Below are 21,796 nucleotides of genomic sequence, written 5' to 3'. Positions count from 1 at the left end.
CAAAAACACGTCAAGCACGATCTCTAATTTACTATATTGTCATTTTACTCGTTTCCGTGTATGTTCTGTTGTAATTCGGATGTTTCACCACAAGAGGGCAGATATGTCAGAAGAGGGTCGCCGGTAAAAACCTTCCCGTGAGACGTCATTTCGCTGCGGCTCTCTGCTACATGAACTGCTACATGAACCAGGAAGAGAAGTTCGTTTAATTCATCTCGATCAGTTTTATTATGCTTACATTTGGCTTAACAGTCGTTCGACAGTAAGTGCTTTTTCGTCCTGAATGCTTACATGTATATTGGCCAAGATTAGTCATTTCTTAGTTTTATTCAACTGTCACATCATTCACCATGTTCGGAAAGGAGAGACATTGTGAGCATCCGTGAGAGCAATTCTCACCTCGCCTGTTAGACCTTGAGAGTAGCATGTAACTCATTTATCCAAGTCGATAAATCATTTAAATGTAGTAATTGGGAAATAAATAACAAACATAGCAAGTTCTTGTACTTGATTGGTGAAATCTCTTTGTGTCGGATATGCTCTTTTTTCCTCCTTAGTGGTGAAACACAGTACAACAAGGATAAACTGCTGCAAGGTATGAGCAAAAACATAAGAAATCTTTACTTCTGACAATTACAAGGATGCAGGTAATTGCAAGTGTGTGTGTATGTATGTATGTATGTATGTATGTATGTATGTATATATATATATGTGTGTGTGTGTGTGTGTAGGTCAGGGTGTTGACACTCCACTGTCAGAAGTGGGATTGCGTCAGGCAGAAGCAGCAGGCCATTACCTCCGAGACCTTCACTTCACCAACGTTTTTGTCAGCAATTTGCAGAGAGCAACACAGGTATGTCTGCATGTGTGTGCACATGCCCATGTCTTAACTCTCAGGCAGTCCTTTACCGTAACATGTTATTTGATGGGCTCCAGCACATACTGGGACACTGAATGACTCTGAGAACCTAAGGTTTATCATATCTGCTTTTATCAAAAAGTACTGATGAAGGGGATGTGAAAATCCCCTACAAATGTGCAATGGTTGATGCAGGTATGTATTCAAGTACGTCTCCTTTTTCAGACGGCTGAGATCATTCTGAGGAGCAATCGCCACTCCTCTAACGTTGAGATGGTGTTGGATCCTTTACTCAGAGAGAGGGTGAGCCACCACCCCCTACGCAGTCCTGACTGCTCCACACAGGATGGCTTGATTCGCGTGCTCATCGCTGGTTGTTGCAAAGTGCCCTGTTTGGATTTTGCCAATCCAGGTTTCATTTAACCCTTAAATAGGAACTGAAATTAAACCCAAACCAATACCAAATCAACCTCAACTGATCAATTTTGAAACATTGAGCGGCCCTTGCTGTCTCACAGACTGGCACTTTATCTTATGTTTGTTGCACGGACTCGACCCTGGTCATGACCTTTCTCCTGCCTCATGACCTGCAATGGCCCCCTTCACTTCTGCTCTAGAGGCACCAGCACATGCACAACTGTGCCGTTTTTCACTGTGCGCTGTGTTGGGCAGGGCTTCGGGGTGGCTGAGGGACGGCACAAAGAGGACCTGAAGAACATGGCCAATGCAGCTGGACAGTCCTGCAGGGACTTCACACCACCAGGGGGCGAGACGCTCGAGCAGGTAGAGTTAACATGCTCTCTGAACAAGCAACTTAGAGCTGCTGTTCAGAAAAAATGGGAAGTAACCTTGTTTGATGAGTATCTGCTAGATAAGGGCCAGATGAGGCAAAGGACTTTTTATACAACAAGAATGCTTAATTAAAAAAAAAAAAAAAAGAAACAAGCTTTTGGTTACTTATGTTAAAGTTCTGATTAGGTTTACACTTAGAAAACTATTGTTAATATATGCAGTTACATATGTGTAATGAGGGTGTGACTTCTGTATGACCACCCGTCCTGACGAAGGTGTGTGTGTGTTTGTGTGTGCCCATGTGCGTGCGGACGTGTGTGTTTGTGTGTATTCAGGTGAAGGCACGCTTCCAGAAATTTCTGAAGTCCATGTTCCAGCGCATGCTGGATGACCATGGTTGTGACTGTCCAAGCGTGAGTTTTGCTCGCGGCCCGAGCCATGCAGGACCGCCTTCACCTGTGGTTGCTGGCGAGGCCAGCGATGGAGTCATCAGTGTCCCCGCTCACGCCCTGGTGGTGAGCCATGGCGCCTTTATCCGAGTAGCGGTGCGCCACCTGGTGGAGGACCTGAGTTGCGGCCTGCCTGCGGGGCTTAAACTGAACCAGGTGTTCTCGGCCTGCCCCAACACAGGCATCTGCAGGTTCATCATTGCCTTGCGCAAGGACGAGAGTGTCCTGCAGCCCACAACCATCCACTGCGTCTTCATCAACAGGAAAGATCACCTGGCGAGCATCAAAGACTCTCACTAGAGGCTCAGTACAGCTCTCAGCTCCCTGAAAGCAAATATAGCAGCTACCAATTTACCCTTGTTTCAGACTCTTAAGGGTATGACTTCTCCAGCTAACTACAGTCTATATCGTTTAACAATGGTTTTCATTATACATGGCCATGCAAGGAGAAACACGGTTTGTGTCTCATTGCATATGTATTTATATGTTATTATTTGTCCTGACACTGCTATGGTCCAAACTGTTGATGAAAAATTTTAGCCTTGCAGTGTAGGATCAGAAAAATGGTATTCTAGTGCAGCACTATTTAATTACCTCACCTGCATGATGACTGAAAATAACAAGTTTTGGTTTCAGATTCTCTTGGAGCAGCAGGACGCACTTTATATACATTTCATATGTCCTTCCTTGGGAAACACTCGATGTGTTAAAGTTTCTAATTCCATATGGAATAAAGCGAGTGATGAACACTTGACTGCAAATAAGTACTTTATGGATGTATTTTTTAAATTTTGAGAATAAACAAACAGCCAAAAAGACCTTTGACATTACAAACATGTCACGTCTGTAATATCAAAAGGTAATTGGAATTATTGGCAATTTGGAGCTTTTTTTGTTAGGCTTTTGTTTCAGTAAGAATGGGCTTTATCAAACAGAACCTTATTATTATTATTATTATTATTATTATTATTATTATAATCTTCAAATCTCTTGTTCAAATTCTTCTTTTCACATAGTTTTTACAAGTCTGACTGGTGCTCTATGATACAGGTTACACTTCCGTGGGCAGTCCAGCAGATGGTGTTGCATCACTAGACTGAGGCTACATACGGGTCTGACGTGATAAGGGGCATTAGAGAGAGAGTACACGTACCCACTGCTGCCCACGCACTGGCCACAAGCAATCACAGCCTTGGTGCACCTTCATTTAGTCCCTGGCGGCCCTGTGCTGGAAGCGTCCTGCTCTGTTCAGGCCTGTCATTTGGTCGTCGATGTGTAGGCGGTGGTCTGGTTTGGTTTGTCACGCACCGAGGACCCGGATGGCAGAACACCGCAACCGTGGCCTCGCATTCCTCCTTTCTCACAGAACCGCCCACTGCCCTGCACCCGAAATACCTGCCATCGGCCCCTCTTCCTGCTGTGGGGTGCAGGCTGACCTTGGGTGGAAGGTGCCGGAAGCATGCCTGTCTCACCCAGGTGTCCCCAAAGCTGCCCGGCACAGAGTGACTGCCAGGTGGGCCTGTGCACAGCAGGTTCGACTGCTGGATTTTGCTGGACCACATGCCTATGTTGTCAGTGATGTGTGTGCATTTCTAATTACATAGCATGGCCCTGGGGCATTATTTTGTTCCTCTGGACAGGAAGGGCTATTGGTGAGTGTCCAGCTCCCAGCAAAAACACGCCTGGCGAACATATGTCCACGCTGCACTGCAGACACCCAAACAAAGTCAGTCATGTGACCAGGATGTGTCAGGCCGCGCATGAGGCCTCCTTGGCACTGTTTCAGTGCTGCTGAGTTCCTCTGAAGAATAAGGCAAGCACAAGGTTCCAACATAATGCAGACAAAATAGGAGCCTACTGTTTAAATCCCTGGCCATTGAGTATCAGTGCATAGATCAGCTGTTCCACACCTCGATGAATTTGGCAAGATGTCTGGTTTGTTTATTTTTATTTTTATTTTTTTAAATACGCTCCCACTGTTGCTCCAGGAAAGGGTGATCATGTAGGCTTAAATAGTAGCTCACAATACATGTATTTTGTACTGTTGTCAACCCAAACATCAGTCTTATCTTTGAAGTACATCACATACATCAAATGGGTTTGTCTGTGGTTTCGACTTCCCATTTGCCTCTTTCCAGGTTGGACTCCTCTCGTCTTCCCTTTGCAGGGGGATTCTGTAGCACCCTTGCGGGCTAGGGAACACGCCCTTCTGCCCTTCCACTCTCTGCCCCCCACCAGTGTCAGCAAGACTAGCAGCAGCTCCCATGCTTTACATACGCATGCTCCCCCATGCCCGCCCTTGTTGCCGGGGCAGCCAATATTCCCCCTGTACACAAGACTGGTCAGTCCGGTGCCAGTTCACTCATCCTGGGTACTTGCGTGTGTGTGCGCATACACGCACACACAGGCATGGAATATTGAGCTTTTATTGTGCTTTATTTATATCTTGTGTTCATTATTACAAATAGATAAAAATAATCAAATTACTCCTTTAATTTTCCTTTAATGTCTCACTTAATTTTGCTTATGATAATCGAGCAGTAAAACTAGCCGATCCTTTCATTGTGGTCTATTTAGCAGCAGCTGAATGTGTGTGTGTGTGTGTGTGTGTGTGTGTGTGTGTGTGTGTGTGTGTGTGTGAGAGAGAGAGAATTCAGTGGGGTGTAATGTGATGACTCTGCTGAATGGAATGCTCATCGTCCCTGGAGCTTGAAGGGGTCGATACCGTCTTCTTAGGACAGACATTAATCACCCACTGTGTCCCAGTCTGTATTCAAGTCGCAAACAGCCAAAAAAACACTGAGCAACTTATTATAGCCTATGGTCCAAACAGTGTGGCTGATTTATGAGCGTGCACTTCAATGTTAACTTCTAAAATGAATTCGGTTTATGCGAAGTTCAAAGAAAGTGTGTTTTGATAGCGCACTCTTTAATCTGGACATTTACAGTAGACCAATTATGGTCATGGAAATAAAATAAATTAATTGTAAATCAGTTTAGGAACTGTTGCCTGCTCATTCTTCTATCCCCTGAGGACCACATGCACAGTATCACTCTAACTTAATAATATTCTTCAAGTACATGCTGTAACCATTTTAGCATACAGCTGACAGGAATCTAGAGAATCTGATATACCCATTTTAGTTGACAGGGTATTAGTTAACATTGGACTGATTTCAAACCAACATGATGTCCTGCTACTCTTGTGGTACAAACAGTATATTTACAGTTACTTTCTCTCCACTGTGGCTTTCTAATGATGCACAATCAGCCTGCACCTCTACCTCTGAGAGGTTTAATTAGTGGTTGACTGATTTGCACTTCCCTTGTCTTCTATATAAGGACAGGCCCGGCAGTCTGGATCAGTCTTTTCGGATATCCGGTCGCGAGGGCAGTGCTGCATCCTGCCGATCTCCTGGCTCAGAAGAGGCCCCCGGAGTCCGGCTTCCTCCAGGCCCGAGGTCACCATGGACCACAGCTCTCACCACAACGCCTGCCAGCACCAACCTCCGTGGGTAGCTAGGGGGCATCGTGTTTTTATTTTTTCCGGAGTTCACCAACCCCGCAATTCTACATAAAAGTACACTTTCAAAGTTGCATACTCTTTGGAACTGATGCACTAATTGCTAGGGGCGGGGGTGTGTGGAGGGCTCGAGCTACAGCTCATTCGCGAAGCCCCTTTAACCCGTTACGCCTGGTTTGTTTGGATGGCCCAAAGACTTGGTCCAGCAACAGGAACACCACAGCACTGTGGTGAGTGGTGAAGACTCTCTGTTCCTGACTGAGATTCTTTGGGCTGCTGTTAAATGGCTCAGATTAACAGGAGGCGGTTGCTTGAAAACTCCATTGCAATGACTCTCATGTCCCACCCTGGAGGCTCATGCAATGCACTTTTTGTTTGTTTCTCCTGAGCTAACGCGCTTGACCCATCTTGTGATGGACTTGGTACTTATCAGAGAGGCTGAAACTGGTTGTAGCAGAGGAGAGAAGACGTAACTGGACTACGATTCGCTTGGATTGAAATGCACTGGTTTTACATGACAGTCAGAGACAGTTCAGGCTAAACATTTTAGAAGAGCAGCAACCTGAAGATTGAGGAGAATTAGCTAAAATCTAGTAAATATCTACAGATATCAGATATGACGGCAGTAGGAGCATTGTCTTGTTCTTCCTTACTGTGCCCCCTAGGCTCCCAGGGCCTCCATGCAGAAGTAGAATGGGGATGTGAAGTTGCAGGCACCATCTCGTTATGGTGTCACTATGTGCTGTATGATTACAGCCACTGACGGGGGGATTATAAATGGCATCGAAGCATTGTGTACAAGCACCATGATCCAATGCACTTCAAAATAGCCACATTGTTTTCTACACTTTAGACCATGGGCTGAAGGACATAAAGTGTGAGTGTGTGTGTGTGTGTGTATGCACGCCATTGGGCACTTTTGGAAGGAGGGCTTTACTCATTAGCTTTATTTTCTGTGACTGAATGTTATGTCCTTCATGTTATGACATTGGAGGGCTGTGCTGAAATGCAAGCAGTGAATGATGACATAACATGTAATGAATGAACTCTCTGCAGTCTCTGCTGTAAAGGGGTGCTGGTCATCCTCACATTCAGCCCCGACACCCAAGGTGCCAGTCATCTCTGACAGACTCATAAGGGCTACATCAGTTCTGCCTCAGTCCCTGTATAACCCTCACCAGTCCCTTAAAGCTTAGTGAGAAAGGTTCTCTCCAACAACCAGTACATGTATATACACAAACAAACACACACGCACAGCCGTGGTCTAGTATTGGTCAGTAGGACCTTTAACTCTGCTCACCTTTCCATTGTTCTGTAGATTATTCAAAAAATAATCATTTCTAAATGTGCATTTTAAACCAAAAGAGAAGTGATCAGAGGACAGAACTGGAAGAATTGGGAAGATGAAAATACATTGATACAAACAAATTGATATCAAATGCAAATACACTGATACAAAAGTAAATGTCTTATTGCTGTAGGGGAGCTAGTTGAGAGTGGTTGTGGGTAGTATGTAATTTTCAGCAAGTGCATCCACTCTGAAATGGTAATGTGCATGCCCAACCTTTTGCCGAACAGTGAACAATGTTCCTAATACTGCAATGCAGTGAATTATCAGGGTGAATGATCAGGTGAAGAGGTGAACTCCACCAGAGGGCGATGCCTTCTTTTAAAAAATCCTTTAAAAAAAGAAACCTTAGTGATCCCTGTTTGAAAAGGGAAACTCAGTTTTTGAAAGTGCTTCCTCAACATTGGCATGTATCCAGAACGTGTCATCACTGCTGTTACTCACAAAGATGAAATGAAGGCTTTTTTTGTTTGTCATACTAATGGGTGTCCTTAAGAAGTTCAACTGCATCCTTCTCTCGTGACAGTGGCATGGACTGATTCCACTTTAAGCACTTCTGCTTGTAGTACCACAGGAATAGAATGGCTGAATAGGCTTTATGAACCAAAACAGAGACTGAAGAAAGAACCACATGGTCCAATTCCAGAAGTTCAGAATACATGCTTAGATGGACAGACTCAGGATGGGAGTGTCCATGTAATGATGTTGCTCTTATTCATTGTCACTGCAGCATCTGTTGGCACAGAGACAAATCCATGTATAAGATGATTTATTTAGTGTCACTACAGTTTGTGTCTGTATATGAATGCAAATGGCACTTTCATCTGCAGCATTACCTAACTCCACATTCTTGGCCTTCTGCCTCCCCAACAATGTGAAGCCCACATGGCCGACTGCCAGTACAATCAGGCGGCTGCTGTGGTGATAGGTGAGGGGTGAGGAGTGGAGGGGCTCACACTCTGCCACACGTTTTGAGAGCCCACAACGCACTTGACGCCTGGCGGGGGTGAGAACGTGCAAAGCGGCCCACGAATGTCTGACAGAATGTATTATATTCCCAGGCCGGGCAGTGGGCCCTGTAGCCTGGTGTTGGGTTCCAACCTCTGGAGACGGGGGAGGGACAGTGTCCCTGGGTGTTGACTCAGCACCAACAACTCCTCTGTTGTCACTCTCTTGTTCGCTCGATCGCTCACTGCTCTTCAAATCGAAATGCCTTTTGCAGATTGATCTCAGAGGAAGAGCCTCAGTCTTGGATGTATAAAAGGTCTCCAAGACATCATTTTTCAGCTCTGAAGTGATACATGTACCTTAATTCTAATGACATTCTTACAGGTTCTTTGATTTTAACTGCACCCCATATCTTCTTCTGCTTTGAACAAGAAAGGAGAGGCAAAAAGAACATAGTTGGTCATGGAATGAGCTGGTTGGCATAGGCAATAGTATTGCCCTGGAGAAGTGGCAATGATCTGAAATTCCCAACTCTGACATCACTAGCCCAAACTGGCTTCTGCTGTCTGTCTGTCTGTCTGTCTGTCTGTCTGTCTGTCTGTCTGTCTGTTTGTCTGTCTCTCACTCTCATGCGCTCTCTCGCTCGCTCTCGTTCTCTATCTATCTAGATTGTTGAAAGAAGGATCCATACACCATGCCCATTGACATTCAGTCACTAGTGTTATAACAAGGCACTTAGTGATGCCTCTCGGCGTGTGCGTGAGTGTGTGTGAGACCACATTTCACATCAGTGGCGCGAGACAGAATCTTCTTCTGGTGCGAGTCTAATTATACCGCATGAAAAGGGAAAAGAGAGGGGTGGGGAGCAAACACGGACAAAGGAGCCATCCTTTCACGCTATACGCCAAAGAAAGCCATGACCTCCGTGCCTGTGCGCTGGCAGACTGTCTGCCTGAGTCATCCTCCGGCGCGCTCCAGTACCCAGAGTTCCCCTGCTCTCTGCAGGGTGGGGCAGACGCAGTGTTGTCGCCAGTTTTCATTTGGCTCTGCCATGCAGCCAGGCAACATGTCACTAGGGCCACGCTCCTCACCGCCTTCACTACAGCATTTCCGTCTCTCCCCCCGCGAGCGTCCACTGCTAAACCAGCTGAGGGGTGACTGAGTGTCCATAATGTGTGACGTTGTCGCCTGGACACTTTCTGTGAAATGGTCACCATTGAGTGCTGTGAGCACAAGGATTTAAAGAGATTGCCTTATAATGTGTTGAAGTATACTCCTGCATAATGCTGTAACATGAGCTACTATTTATCTCGTTATTTCATAGACATTTTATGGTGTGCTCCTTCTACCATTTTCTTCCTGCCAAACAAAGAATCGCCTGTATCCGCAGTATAGTCCATTGTGTAGCCCATATTCTTAGATCCATTTCGATGGCCTTTCACTCAGATGTGTCTCTGTGTCTCTGTGTCTCTGTCTCAGTGTCTTTTTGTCTTTTTGTCTGTGCCTCTATGTCTCTGCACCTCTGCGTCTCTTTCCAAGCGCCACTGGCCCTTTGTTTCCATCCTTAGAATATAATATCAGTTGGCTAATGCGCAGTCTTTGTCATGCCTGAACAATTCTCTCCTGCCTCTTACTGGCTCTTACCAGCTGTTGGATCTGTAATATCTAACCCAGCATTAATAAAAAAAACTAATTGAAAGGGCTTGAAAGCTTGGTAAATACAATTACTCACACCAGCATACTCCTCCAATGCATAACACCTTGAGGAACGGTCATTAACAATTTAGGTTTGTACTGGGCAAGAGGTGTGTACAGTGCCTATGTGTGTGTGTGTGTGTGTGTGTGTGTGTGTGTGTGTGTGTGTGTGTGTGTGTGTGTGTGTGTGCTGGTGTATAAATGCATGAGTGTGTAAGAGAGAGAGTGAAACAGCTGACTAAAGACAAGAGTTACATTCACCACAAGCTTCCTCACGGTCTTTAGATTTCAAGTTACATTTGGCTAGCAATGACTCTAGTAGTCTGCATTACTGAGAATTCCAGCTCTGAGGAGACATTAAGTGTAGATTCGGATTTTTGTATTGCTATTCAATCTGCACTTTGGTGGAGAAATCAGAGCTGTGTGGCTATTGGCAGAAAGGGAGAAATTGTGCTGTTTATCTTTTCCCCACACATACATGAATTTTTTTTTAAGTGGTGGCAAATTAATTCACTGCCCCACACAATGGTTTGTCCTCTGCCATTTCTCTAACCCTAATATGGCTGACCTATTTCCAAAAATGGTAATATATCTAATGTGTCATTTATATTTTCTGCTAGTACATGAGGTAATACTTTATATTTTTCAAGTATTTGCAAATGTATTAAAATTTATTGACCTATGAAATTGATCATGAACAAATGTAACAATTATGAGAGGTAACAGTGATTGAATTTTGTTTGCTACCTTCTATAATGTTACTGTGAGTAAATGCTGAGTAGTATCACTTAGTAGGTCATCTCAAAGACCTTTATGTGTCAGGGCTATTTTATAAGGTCACTTATATCTTATAATAAAAGCTGCTATAATTGGCAGTGAGCCAATTCATATAATTGGCAGCTGCTATAATGGCAGCGAGCAAAGTTAACTTGAACAGCGCAGGAAATCCTATCACTAACCTTAGAAAGATGTTACAACCCATGGGTGCTTTTTTTTTACATAGGCTCAGCAAATCACAGACATGAATGTTAAAAGACAAGTTACAACGCACGCAACTCATCAGTCATAGCGCTCAGCAGAATCACGGCACCCTTTAAACATTCTGCACGGGTGTTCTTCTAGTATTGATCTAGGGCTTAGTCTGATAATTGGACTGTCATTATGGCCCCCTGTGTGATATTGCATCATCTGTAAAAATGCAAACTGCTGATTCAGTTTCTGATCGCATTTTTTGTTCGAGTCATTTACTTCACTGTTTTGTTAACGTGTAGAAATGCATATCTCTTGAAAATGCATTACTGTAAAATTTAATTATCTAACGATAACGGAGCACACACACTAGTGCTTATCATTTGGTAATAGTAGCACTTCTTTCCATGATCATACGTACGTTTTCGCTACTTGAAGAAGCACGTGGAGAACCGTGTAACGTGTCAAAGCATTCGCTGACGTCTTAGCATTCCAAGCAGCGCTTACGTTCTCTGCAAGCCTAAAGAAGACAGCATCTCAGCATCACAGGAACGCCGAGAGGCTGCCTGCGCTGTTGCTTGTGATAAGGATCTGAGATCATGTTCACCGAGAGACGCCGTATGCTATAGCTTCACTGCGCAAAGTAGCTTTTAGAATCAGATCGTTGTGTAAACATCCTACACAAACAGCGGACTGGAGTGTCATTGCTCTCCGGTGACAACTGGACTGTTTATACACCTTCCTTCTAAATAAGGAAGCAGCCTGTCAGACATATGACCACCGTCCCAATTTGGACGCTGCAAAAGTGCCCATCGCATCCCATGATCTCTCCACGCCGTCCAATAAGGCTCGGCGACCCCCATTTTACATGAGGAGTGACAGCGCCCCGTTGTAGTGCCCTCAGAGAAGCCGCTGCAGTTTCAGCCCTCGTAGTGCGGGGCAGTACTTGCTGGCTTGCAACTTTCTCTCTCTTCCTCCCTGCCCTCCCCTTACTTTCTTTTACGGGGCAAGAGTGATGTCACATGAGGATGCGGGTGTCTGGCAAGGTGCGATAGGTTTTTGGTGAGGGGCATTCTCCATGACCAGCGTTGCCCAGCAAGAGGCGCGGAGCTGCAAAACATGCTAATCACCACTATCACCACCACCACCAGAAGTTCTGTCGCACTCTCTCCCAGTTCTGCTCTGATTTCGGGCTACTGTTTCATGCTCGAAACCCTGATCTGCCTTGCTAAAATAAGCTTGTGCCACCATGCCGAAGAAAGAAAAACAAGAAGAGCGGTATTTTTAGTGGCATTAATTTTGACCACGTGCCCCGAAGGTAAACCGGATGGCCATTGCGCAAAGGTTGCTCATCAGTATGTCCAGCGAGGCCAATACGCGCTGGTCGCGGACTGCAATTCTTCTTCTGGGCTTCCTTGCTGGGACTGTGTCATCATACTCGATTCCAAGTAGGACTAACGTAACTTCACTGGAGAAACGATGGGAGACCCTCTTCTCCCGGTCCGTACTGGGCATATCGGGAGAGAAATCGGACTTGAACTGGGAGAGTGACTATTTACTGGGCATCAAAAGAGTGCGAAGGCTGTACTGCAACGTGGGCATCGGGTTTCACCTTCAGATCCTCCCCGACGGCAGGATAAACGGTGTACATAATGAAAATCAGTACAGTGAGTTCCATCCAGAAATGTAATGCAATAAATGACTTATAGCAAATAACAGTGACATGCGGGGTTTGATGACTATAGATATTGTTCTTGAGATATAATACGTTGTTTAAATAGATTAAAATGTCTCCTCAAGCAAAGACAAATCTGTTAAAACACCAGTATCCTTTAAGTGCTAAATATCTGTCCTGGCTAAAACATGACATGAATGCTTAGACGCATATAGACGCCAACTTATTTATACACCGACTCCTGCGTCCCAAAAACGGTTTGCCATGCACCCCGGAAAGTGCATATATGAGAGATGTTCATTTGGATATGGATGTTTTGCTTTGTTGTTGTTGTTTTTTTTCGAACAAAGCCCGTGCATCCCGAATCGCCACCTGCAAGGTTCCACCCACCGCAGTATAGTGCATGCTTTTGTTTCTACTTTCATATCGATAAGAGTGTCAGTCCAAACCAGTTCTTTTGTATAACATGGTGCTTTGTTTGATTAGGTTTGATAGAGATTTCTACGGTGGAACGAGGAGTGGTTAGTCTGTACGGTGTGAAAAGCGAGGTCTTTGTCGCAATGAACAGCAAAGGAAGGTTATACGGAACGGTAGGTGCGCGCAACTATTCTCGCATTCCAGTTTGCATCATTTAAGACAAGCTAAGGACATGTTTCTGAGTGCTACTGAAACTAGGAATACTGTGGAAAAAGGAATTATGATTAATGCATTCATTATTCTTAACTGCCCGAAAGACTTCATAAAACATACCTTACACAGCGTGAGGGAAAACACAGAGATGCGCTACTGTAAATAATGCACATGTTAAAATGAAGTACTGCAGGTTGGCAAGATCAGTTACCAAGGCAGGGGTGTTACCGCATGCAGATCTTGTTCATTTAGACATTCTGGTCAGCAGGTCCATGCAGCGAATATTTAATATCTTTCAAGAAACCAGAGGTATGAAAGGTTTGGGGGCATTTTTAAACGCAGATCTACGATTTGCAGTTTTGGAACTGATCTCTGTTGAGTGTTGGTAAGTGCAACTAAATCTGACTAGTGATACAACCAACTCTGAAAGTACGGCATTTCCTATAATGACGCCTCTAAACTAGCCTCTTACATGTAAGCTAAGCTGTTTTGTGTATGAGGCTTTATATCGTCTGTTCAAAGTAGCCCTGTTAAAAGTTTTAACGCGCTTTACGTGAGAGGCCTAAGTCTCTGTGCGCAATTGAACGTTGGTCCCTTGTTGGCACGCGCGTCCATGGAAAATAACTGTCACACTAGTTGTGAATTTAAAATACAAAATTAAAGGAGAACTGATTAAAACTTTGATACTAAAACAAGAAGCGTAGAGATGTCTTCAAATTGGAGTATTTATCAAAGTTTCATTCCCTTGTTTGTTTAACGCATCGTGGTTTAGTCTACATTAAGTTTGTTACTCTTAGTTTTGGCGCTTAAAGTCAGATGATAAAGTAATGAGAATTTCACAGCTGATTTGATCTTTTTAAAAAAGCTTTTTGAATATTAAGAGGGGAAGAATGTTTTTTTTTGTTGTTGTTGTTTTTTGGGTTTTTTTTTGTCAGTGAAATTCCAAGAAACCGATGTTTTCCTTCCAAAAGAAGGTTCTAAAAACAATAAATGCCATAATGTTTTGTACTAGATAGCCTCCTGGAGCTGATGTGCAAAATCCCTTTGGCTGCAAAGGGGAATGGTTGTGGTTATCCATTGGAAGTCATAAGGGTAGCTGGATGTTATTCCATCAGCAGAGGTCTCCTTTACATTTACATGTTTGTTCCACAAGTAAATAGACAAATGTTCACTATAAAGCTTCATCTAATACTTTTCAATTTCTTCATGTATCATTTGCAAAAGTGAAAGGAGAAACATTAATATCATCTAGGGGACCAGCATGCGCTGGTCTTGCACCTCTGTGCTCGGGCATCTGATCTCCTTTTGTCTCTTCTCTTTCAGCCCACTTTTCAGCATGAGTGCAAGTTCAAGGAGGCCTTGCTGCCAAACAACTACAACGCCTATGAGTCTTTCGTTTACAGGGGATTCTACATTGCCCTCAGCAGGCATGGCCGAGCGAAGAGAGGCAACAAAGCCAGCCCCTCTATGACAGTCACGCACTTCCTCCCTCGAATATGAGTGAGACCGATAACTGCGCTCTTGTTTTTGCACACATGGATTCTCCCTCAGACAGGAGATTTGAAATCATATATAAGCCTACATACCTACAAAAACTAAAGGGAGTGCAAGAACACCACTACAAAAGTATTTATTGTGGTCTTTATATATATATATATATATATATATATATATATATATATATATATATATATATATATATATATATATATATAAACCTTTTTGTTTGTTTGTTTCAAGAACTTATATATGTGCCATTTTTGCTGCTTTTTGTTTCTTTATTATCGCTTCTGGATTTGGCAGCACTACCTGTCTATTCACCTCACTTGGGTGCTTAACAGGACTCGACGAAACACTGGAATGGATGGCAGGTGTCCTCGTCAGCTTTATACAGTGAAGTGATATTTTTTATTACCTCAGAGCCCCCTGTATGGGTAAAAGGGATGCACAGAGTTTTACAAAGAATGTGGACTTTTTTTTCTTTCTTTTTTTTGGGTCTGAGCCAACACAAGCTTACCATCGCTTTTTTATCGTTAGGATATATACATCTATTTTTGCTTTGTTTTGTTTTGTTTCTTTCATCTAGTTTTCTCACCGTGGAAACATGAGATCTCTTAAAGTGACGCAGATCGCTTTCTGCCGCAGAGGTGCCTTGGCATGCCTCCATGCCTCCCCTTTAACGTGCATTCTCTGAACACCCCGGGGAGTCAGAAATAGGGCTGACATGCAAGCCAGGGCCCTGGAGGGACTCTCCCCCACAAGGGCCAGCCAAGGGGGTTGGGACTTGGGGAGGTGAATCTCGTCTTCATTTTGCTTTTCTTTGAACAGAGGACGCTTGGACCACTCGAGGCCCAATGATAATGATAATGTTAAAGCCAAAGGCCTCCTGTCTCCGGATTTACTTTCTTATCTTGGCTGCTCCATGTTAGCTTACAAAAAATATGGTGACACAGTATCTTTTCCGGCAGAGCGTGCCCAACTGTCACATTGGATCTGGTGTACCATTTAATTCTGCACTCCAGTTTCAGATGTTTTTGCAACTGAAGAAAAGTTTTTGTAGTCAAGAAACAAAATACAGGGGAACTTATGCAAGCGCATACTAAAAATATTTCTGTCCATGAACTGAGATACCGCTGGTAAATTATGACACAATGCCTGTCACTGGTATGGCTGAAGAGATGACACATAGTAAAATAAGTTTTTGCATAGTTTGTGTGAGTCTGCTAAACCAATGAAAGTGCTGTACATACTGGCAGCTTTGCCAAAATAAAAAGCAGGGAGTGAAGGGCAGCGATGCTCTAAGCATCGTCACTAATGGGGGGGAAACATGCTTTGGGTTGCACAAAGATGCTGTCGCTGCTGGGGTCTGCTATTTGGGTGGGGTTGGGGGTGTGCATGGTGAAGCACATATTTATTTATTCAAGTGTATGAGGAGTGGTTGTTTGTGTGTGTGTGTGTGTGTGTGTATGATGGGGAGCAGTTTGTGGCAGAGTCCCCGGGGGAGGGGGAGGGGGGGAGTGAGATGGGCAGTGCTCATACTCCTGTCTCTGCTGCAGCAGCACTGCAGTGCCACAGGGACTGACGAGGCTCCCATTCCCGCTGCTACTATTGCCGGCAGGACAAAATGGCAGGGTTTTTGGCGTTCTGCTGAAATGGAGAGATGGTCGTGATCTCGTCCAAATCAGGGCGTGGTCACCTTCAAAGGGACCAGGGTAGGAATGGCACTACTTTACCATGCAGGGAGATTTTTGCGGTACCGCAGCCAGATTGTTTATTGATTCTTCTGCGAGTATGCGGCTCTTGCCCAGCAGGGTCGTTCTCGGGGTGGCGATAGGAGAGCAGCTTCCCAAATACCTGAGCTGAAGCTCTTCCGCCTGCTTCAGGCCATCCTGCACAGTTATTCCTGTAAAAACGCCACTGCATACCGAGGCCTTGAGATTCCAGCAGTAACCCGAGGGCTGTCCGCTCCAGGTACCAGCTCATTTTTAGTTCACGGCCTGAGCCGCCAACGAGCCCTGAACCCTCATACCCTGCATGGGGTGGTCCAAGTCCCTGTGCTCTGTGCCACTTTAAATTTTGCATTGCCTCATGTCCCTTCTCCCATCATCAATCCAGGTTCATCTCTATTTCTACTTTAACACCCCCTCTCCACATCCCCACAGGGCAGCATGCCTTGATGTTGGTAAAACAGCTGCTCAGTGGCTCAGCCATGGGTCACTCATTGCCCCAGTGCTGGCTACTGACACTCCTGGACAGAATGCTCTGGGTGGCCCCCACTAATTCCTCCACTGAAGCCTCACCTGGGATGCACAGTGGCTGGCCACAGTCCTGACTATGCCACCGTGCCCTGGCCCCATCTGCAGAGGAGGAAGTGTGTCCCTGTCCCTGTCCTTATTCTGGCTGCTGAATGACTCCACTGCGCTGCCATGCACTTTATGCACTGGGTTAAGTCCTTGTTGATGACTTGTTGGGTTCTTTTTTCTATGCACAATTAAGGTTGATGCTAATGTTATATGATTGTCGCCATATTATTCAGGCATATTTTAAAATGACTTCTAGACTGAACTAATTTGGAATTGAAGATTTTGCCTGTGACATTTTTAGTCTATGTCCACGTTTATGCTTAATATGCATCCACAAAACCAGCTCAATGAAGCCTAGTGCAATTGGAAGATTTAAGCTGTTTCTTTGATTCTCATTTTATTAAAATGTTTTAAAATGACTAACTAAGTAAGCATCATATGGCTGGGATAGCCTGAGGCTAAACCTTACCCTGAAAAATTTATTTGCTAAAAGTATCACTATGTAAAGAAACATTTGAAGCTCATTGGTATGAATCACTGAGTTGTTTCCCAAAGTCAGTGAAGCCTGTAACTGCAGTTGCCTAAGATTTTGGCAAACGTACCCCCCCCCGACACACACATACACACACACACACAGGTAAACTGTCAGTACTGACAGTATGTATGAGACAGTAATGACATATGGAGAGGCCCCACAGCCCAGTCACTTCATATAAATCACAACTTCACAAAGAATTTACATGCCATTTTCAACTGCACAAATAGCCATCATGTCACCATCCAAACCCACTATCATATATAACCTCTGTTGTATTCCAGTGCACTGCATATTAAAGTCACCAAAACTTAAGAAAACCTTACCAAACTGCATGGTGAAACTTTCCTTCTTGCCTTTGATAGCTTTGTATTATACTGCCTTATTAATGTGCTCTGAGCTTCTTAGTACCTCCAGGGACAGTGAATGCATTCCTGTGAATTCAAAGAAACTGGGTGAAGGACAGAGAGTCATACCAGAGTCACAGGATAGCTGTCTTAGTTGGTGAGGAATAAGAAGGGGTGCAGAAAAGTTGGAGAATGGGAACACCCCTTAATGCTGCTGTGTGCGTCGTGCGGATTTATAGCAACAGCTTTCAAATATTTTTTTGGCCACGGAAATGGGGAAGCTGCGAGAAGCGGCCTTTCAGCTTCAGCGAACATCCCTGTGAGTGGCTGTCATCACCACAGCCCCATCATTCCAGGGTCCATCTCTCCACCATGGAGCACACCAGGTCACTGTGTCACTGCAGACCAATGGCTTGGAATATTGATGTCTTCTGGAGTGAGAATGGATAATTTTTTTTAAAGCCCATGGTTGAGCTTGTTGCTAGGTAACTTTCCATCAGCTATTTTCAAAAAAAGGGTTGTCTGCCAATTCATGTTTGTTTTGTTTTTGGGGATTTTTTTCAGGTTATGCAGGAAGGGTTCTTTCACTTGTTAATTTATTTTCTAATCATTGGGCCATTTTGTATTTCTCAGAATTTTAGTAGCAGTTCAATTATGACAAATTTGATGTTGCACATGGTTTCCTCAAATTCAGCAAATATTGTCTGCAAACCGCAATATGGAATGCCAGTGCATTGTAAATGCTGTGATGTATATTAGCATTCTTGTCTGTGTAGACACGCTGGATGTTCTGTGCAGATTGAAACTGTGGAATCGGGGACATGTGCAACTTTTCAGCATATGCTCTCTTAGTCTTTCTTTATCCCTACTCTCCTTCTCTCTCTCTCTCGCTCTCTCTCTCTCTCTTTCTTTCCTCTTATTCTTTAAACCCTGACCCTGAGTGCCATCTTTGCCCACCATTCTTCTTCTCTGTTAACATATACCTCACCTCCTCACCTTAGTTGATTTCTTACAAATATTGCGAAACAACTGGATACAGGTGTCTTCCATCATTTGTTTCTGAATGCCAACAATGCTATGTGTGAAAACAAATATATTGAAAAAAAAGTGGTTTTCCTTTTATTTTTGTACGTATGTGCTGTGCACAGCAGCGTAACCATATTCCTGAAATCAATAAAAAGTTTGATTTTTTTAAAAAGTGCCTCTTTCTTTAACGGAATATTTTTAATGACAGGATCTTATTTCTGGGGCGAGGGCTAAAAATAATACAAGTAGATGTCACGATACGGCCCCTCCCCCCGAACGCCTCCGTGTGTGTGTGTGTGTGTGTGTGTGTGTGTGTGTGTGTGTGTGTTTGTCATAGTGGCCACACCCTCCCTGTGTCTCACACCTGTTCCTTATTGTGTCATTAGTATACATGTATAAAAGTCTATCGTTTAGGCATTTGTGTTGTTGGTGTTTGACCCCATTAGCCTGCGTGCTAAATGTTATATATTACATGTGCAAATAAACGTATGTTCTTTTGTCTGCAACTTGTCCCCGCATCCTGCTTGAACCTCCGCGCTACAGAAACACCGACCGACGAAGGATGCCTGGGAAAGTGAAGAAAAAGAAGGGTAAGAAGGGAAATAAACGTCCTCGCAGGGAAGCCCTCCATGTTCTTGGGTACACTCCCGACTCCCACAGTAGGGGAGAGCAGTCCAGGTGAGTGTGGTCCTTCTGCGGACGCTGGGGAGTCGTATGGAACCGTGTCTGGCCACTGGGACTGGTACAATGATGTCCAGTACTCGGAGTCAGACTCCGTAGACTCCTGTTATCCCGCAGAAAGACCCTCACTCATCCTGGCCTCGCTCCAGAAGTCCACAACAGGGGAGGAACCCACTGAGCGATTTGTGGGGGCCTGATTATGGTCTGGGCTCGAACTGAGTCTTACAGAGATCAGCTGGACTACGAGAACCGGCACTCCAAATTGAACTCTGCTGGGTCCTGCGATCCCTACATGGACGATTATAAAGGCTGCGATGATTTTGGCAAGAAAAGGGAGTACAGTGACATCAGTCTGCGGTTGGACATGGGGTCCAATTATGCAGAGGATCCAATAATGGCGGTGGAGGAGGTCTAGCATGGGGATTCTCCCGTGGACAGTGACGCTCAGTCTGTTGGCTCCAAGAACGACGAACCTCCGACACTTACGAGGCGGCCCAAGGCTCTGCCCAGGAGAAATCGCCTAGGCGCAAGCAAGCCGGCCAGCGCGGAACACGTAGAGGCAGGAAGGAGGCGATACCAGTGCCCATTCCAGAGACAGGCAAGGTGGCTGGGGCATTCCCCATAGCGGGACAGCAAAGGTTGTCGATTCCCCGCAGGCGGGTTGGACTGCGGCCCAGCCGACAAATGGGAAAAGCCCGGGGCTCTATCCGGCTTACCTGGTCTCACTAGCTTCTAAAATGTGACATTTGTACCAGTCGTTTTGTCCCCTTTGGTGTCTGTCCTTCCACCCCGTGTCTGGTCGTTCAGTCGCCTGGCCTCACCATTCGGCGTTGGTTTCGGGGCCGTGGCAGGAGTCGCGCCGTTGAGGCGGGGCTGTCACGATACTGCCCCTCCCCCGAACACCTCCGTGTGCGCGTTGTGGTGGCATACCCTCCCTCTCACCTGCTCCTCATTGTGTCATTAGTATACATAGACTTTTATACATCTTACGCATTTGTGTTGTCGGTGTTTGACCCCGTTAGTCTGCGTGCTAAATGTTACATGTGCAAATAAATGTATGTTCTTGTGTCTGCAACTCATCCTCGCATCCTGTTTGAATCTTCGCATTACAGTAGATCTATAGGTCAAATGTCCCATTTTAAATACCAACAACTAAGTGTATTTTATAACACTACATCTGTAGCTCCTGAACTGACATTTACCATTAGTTCTTTTGTATATAAAAACTAGGCAACACCTTTGGAGCTGTCTGAAGTTATGGTGTAACATATTTGAATAGGAAATGGTGGTCCAGATGTTTGGTAGTAGATCAAATTAATGTTTACATTAATATTTCACTGATAAACGTTATGAAGCAACATAATCAAACAGGTGTAAGTTGTAGATGAGTACATAAGTGTTGGTTAATACATAAATGGAACTCATCACATAATCTTCGCATAGGCCTTCAACAAGAATAAGAACTACTCTAGTGCTCTCGCACCGGCGCCAAAAAGGCTAGCGGTAGAATTGCATTGCGTGAGACACAAGCTCTCTCTACTGGTCGTGCAAAGGCTGTGAACCACATTACTGCACCGCGTTGTAACTGTATTAGTGAAAATGATATTGAAACAGTGTAGCTATTTCTGTGAATGTTAGATTTTTGAATAAGTGTATATCATTATGTTCCAATTAGTTTTCCTTTGCGCTCCGGAGATGTCTTGCTGTTCCCCCCCCCCCCCCCCCTTTTTTTTTTTTTCTCCCTTTCGTTGTTTTGTTGTATTGTGGTTTATCGTATACGATATGCAGTGAGTGACGTGATGCGTGTGGGTACAATGAGAAGTGTTAAGTGGGCTATGCTAAATTCAATTATGGCCTGTCCGGTACCGGTCAATTAACTTCACTATAAACAGACTAAGGTGTACACATAAAACCACCCATCCGTTCTTCCGTTTCTCGTGAGTACGCATCTCTACTATGGGGGCGAGTGTTGCGTAAAAATGCTAGGAGTGGCGCAGGGTGAGTTTAAATAGCCGGGCTTTAAGTTGTACAGACCAGAACGATTTCAAGTGCTGACGTTTGTCCGCGGAACCTGTGTCCTTGTTCCATCCTCTACCATGCGTAAAGCTGGACATCTGAATATGCACTCTCTCTTTGCTCTGTGGCTCGCGGCGCTTCAGGGATGTCGACCAGCGGATGCTGCTCCAAACGCATCTCCTCTACAAGGTTCCAACTGGGGGAACCCGCGGAGATATATTCACTTACAAACAACCACTGACCTACACAACTTTTATTTAGAGATCACTCTCAATGGACTAGTGCGCAAAACTACTAATCGGGGTTCATACAGTGAGTATGGATATTTACTTCATGCTGCGGGTCTACGTTTGCTGCCCCTATCTCTTTGAAAATTGAAATCTTTACTTCCTCTACATCTAGATAGATAGATAGATAGATAGATAGATAGATAGATAGATAGATAGATAGATAGATAGATAGATAGATAGATAGATAGATAGATAGATAGATAGATAGAT

The 21,796-nt window shown here is 44.5% G+C and overlaps 3 protein-coding genes across 3 annotated transcripts in view; all 3 read left to right on the top strand.

Annotated features, from left to right (window-relative positions):
* The first annotated feature begins 2 nt into the window (after positions 1–2).
* Positions 3–2,972, top strand: tigarb (TP53 induced glycolysis regulatory phosphatase b). Its single transcript, XM_027011115.3, has 6 exons — positions 3–262; positions 558–595; positions 732–853; positions 1,085–1,162; positions 1,532–1,642; positions 1,987–2,972. The coding sequence occupies exons 1-6, from the start codon at positions 231–233 to the stop codon at positions 2,398–2,400; spliced, it is 795 nt and encodes a 264-aa protein (XP_026866916.2). The 5' UTR covers positions 3–230; the 3' UTR covers positions 2,401–2,972.
* Positions 2,973–11,476: 8,504 nt separating this feature from the next.
* fgf6b (fibroblast growth factor 6b) lies at positions 11,477–14,539 on the top strand. The gene is made up of 3 exons (XM_027011086.3): positions 11,477–12,250; positions 12,745–12,848; positions 14,212–14,539. The coding sequence occupies exons 1-3, from the start codon at positions 11,911–11,913 to the stop codon at positions 14,386–14,388; spliced, it is 621 nt and encodes a 206-aa protein (XP_026866887.1). The 5' UTR covers positions 11,477–11,910; the 3' UTR covers positions 14,389–14,539.
* A 6,648-nt stretch (positions 14,540–21,187) lies between these two features.
* The window catches only part of fgf23 (fibroblast growth factor 23), a 2,090-nt gene continuing 1,481 nt past the window's right edge, over positions 21,188–21,796 (top strand). Inside the window, exon 1 of the mRNA XM_035534299.2 lies at positions 21,188–21,608. Coding sequence (XP_035390192.2) covers positions 21,377–21,608 — 232 coding nt within the window. The 5' untranslated portion in view covers positions 21,188–21,376. The remainder of the gene's footprint in view (positions 21,609–21,796) is intronic.

Source organism: Electrophorus electricus, chromosome 4 (assembly GCF_041902795.1).
Source record: "Electrophorus electricus isolate QZ-2024a chromosome 4, ASM4190279v1, whole genome shotgun sequence".
In the NCBI taxonomy this organism is placed as follows: domain Eukaryota; kingdom Metazoa; phylum Chordata; class Actinopteri; order Gymnotiformes; family Gymnotidae; genus Electrophorus; species Electrophorus electricus.
This window is presented reverse-complemented; position numbering and strand designations above follow the sequence as displayed.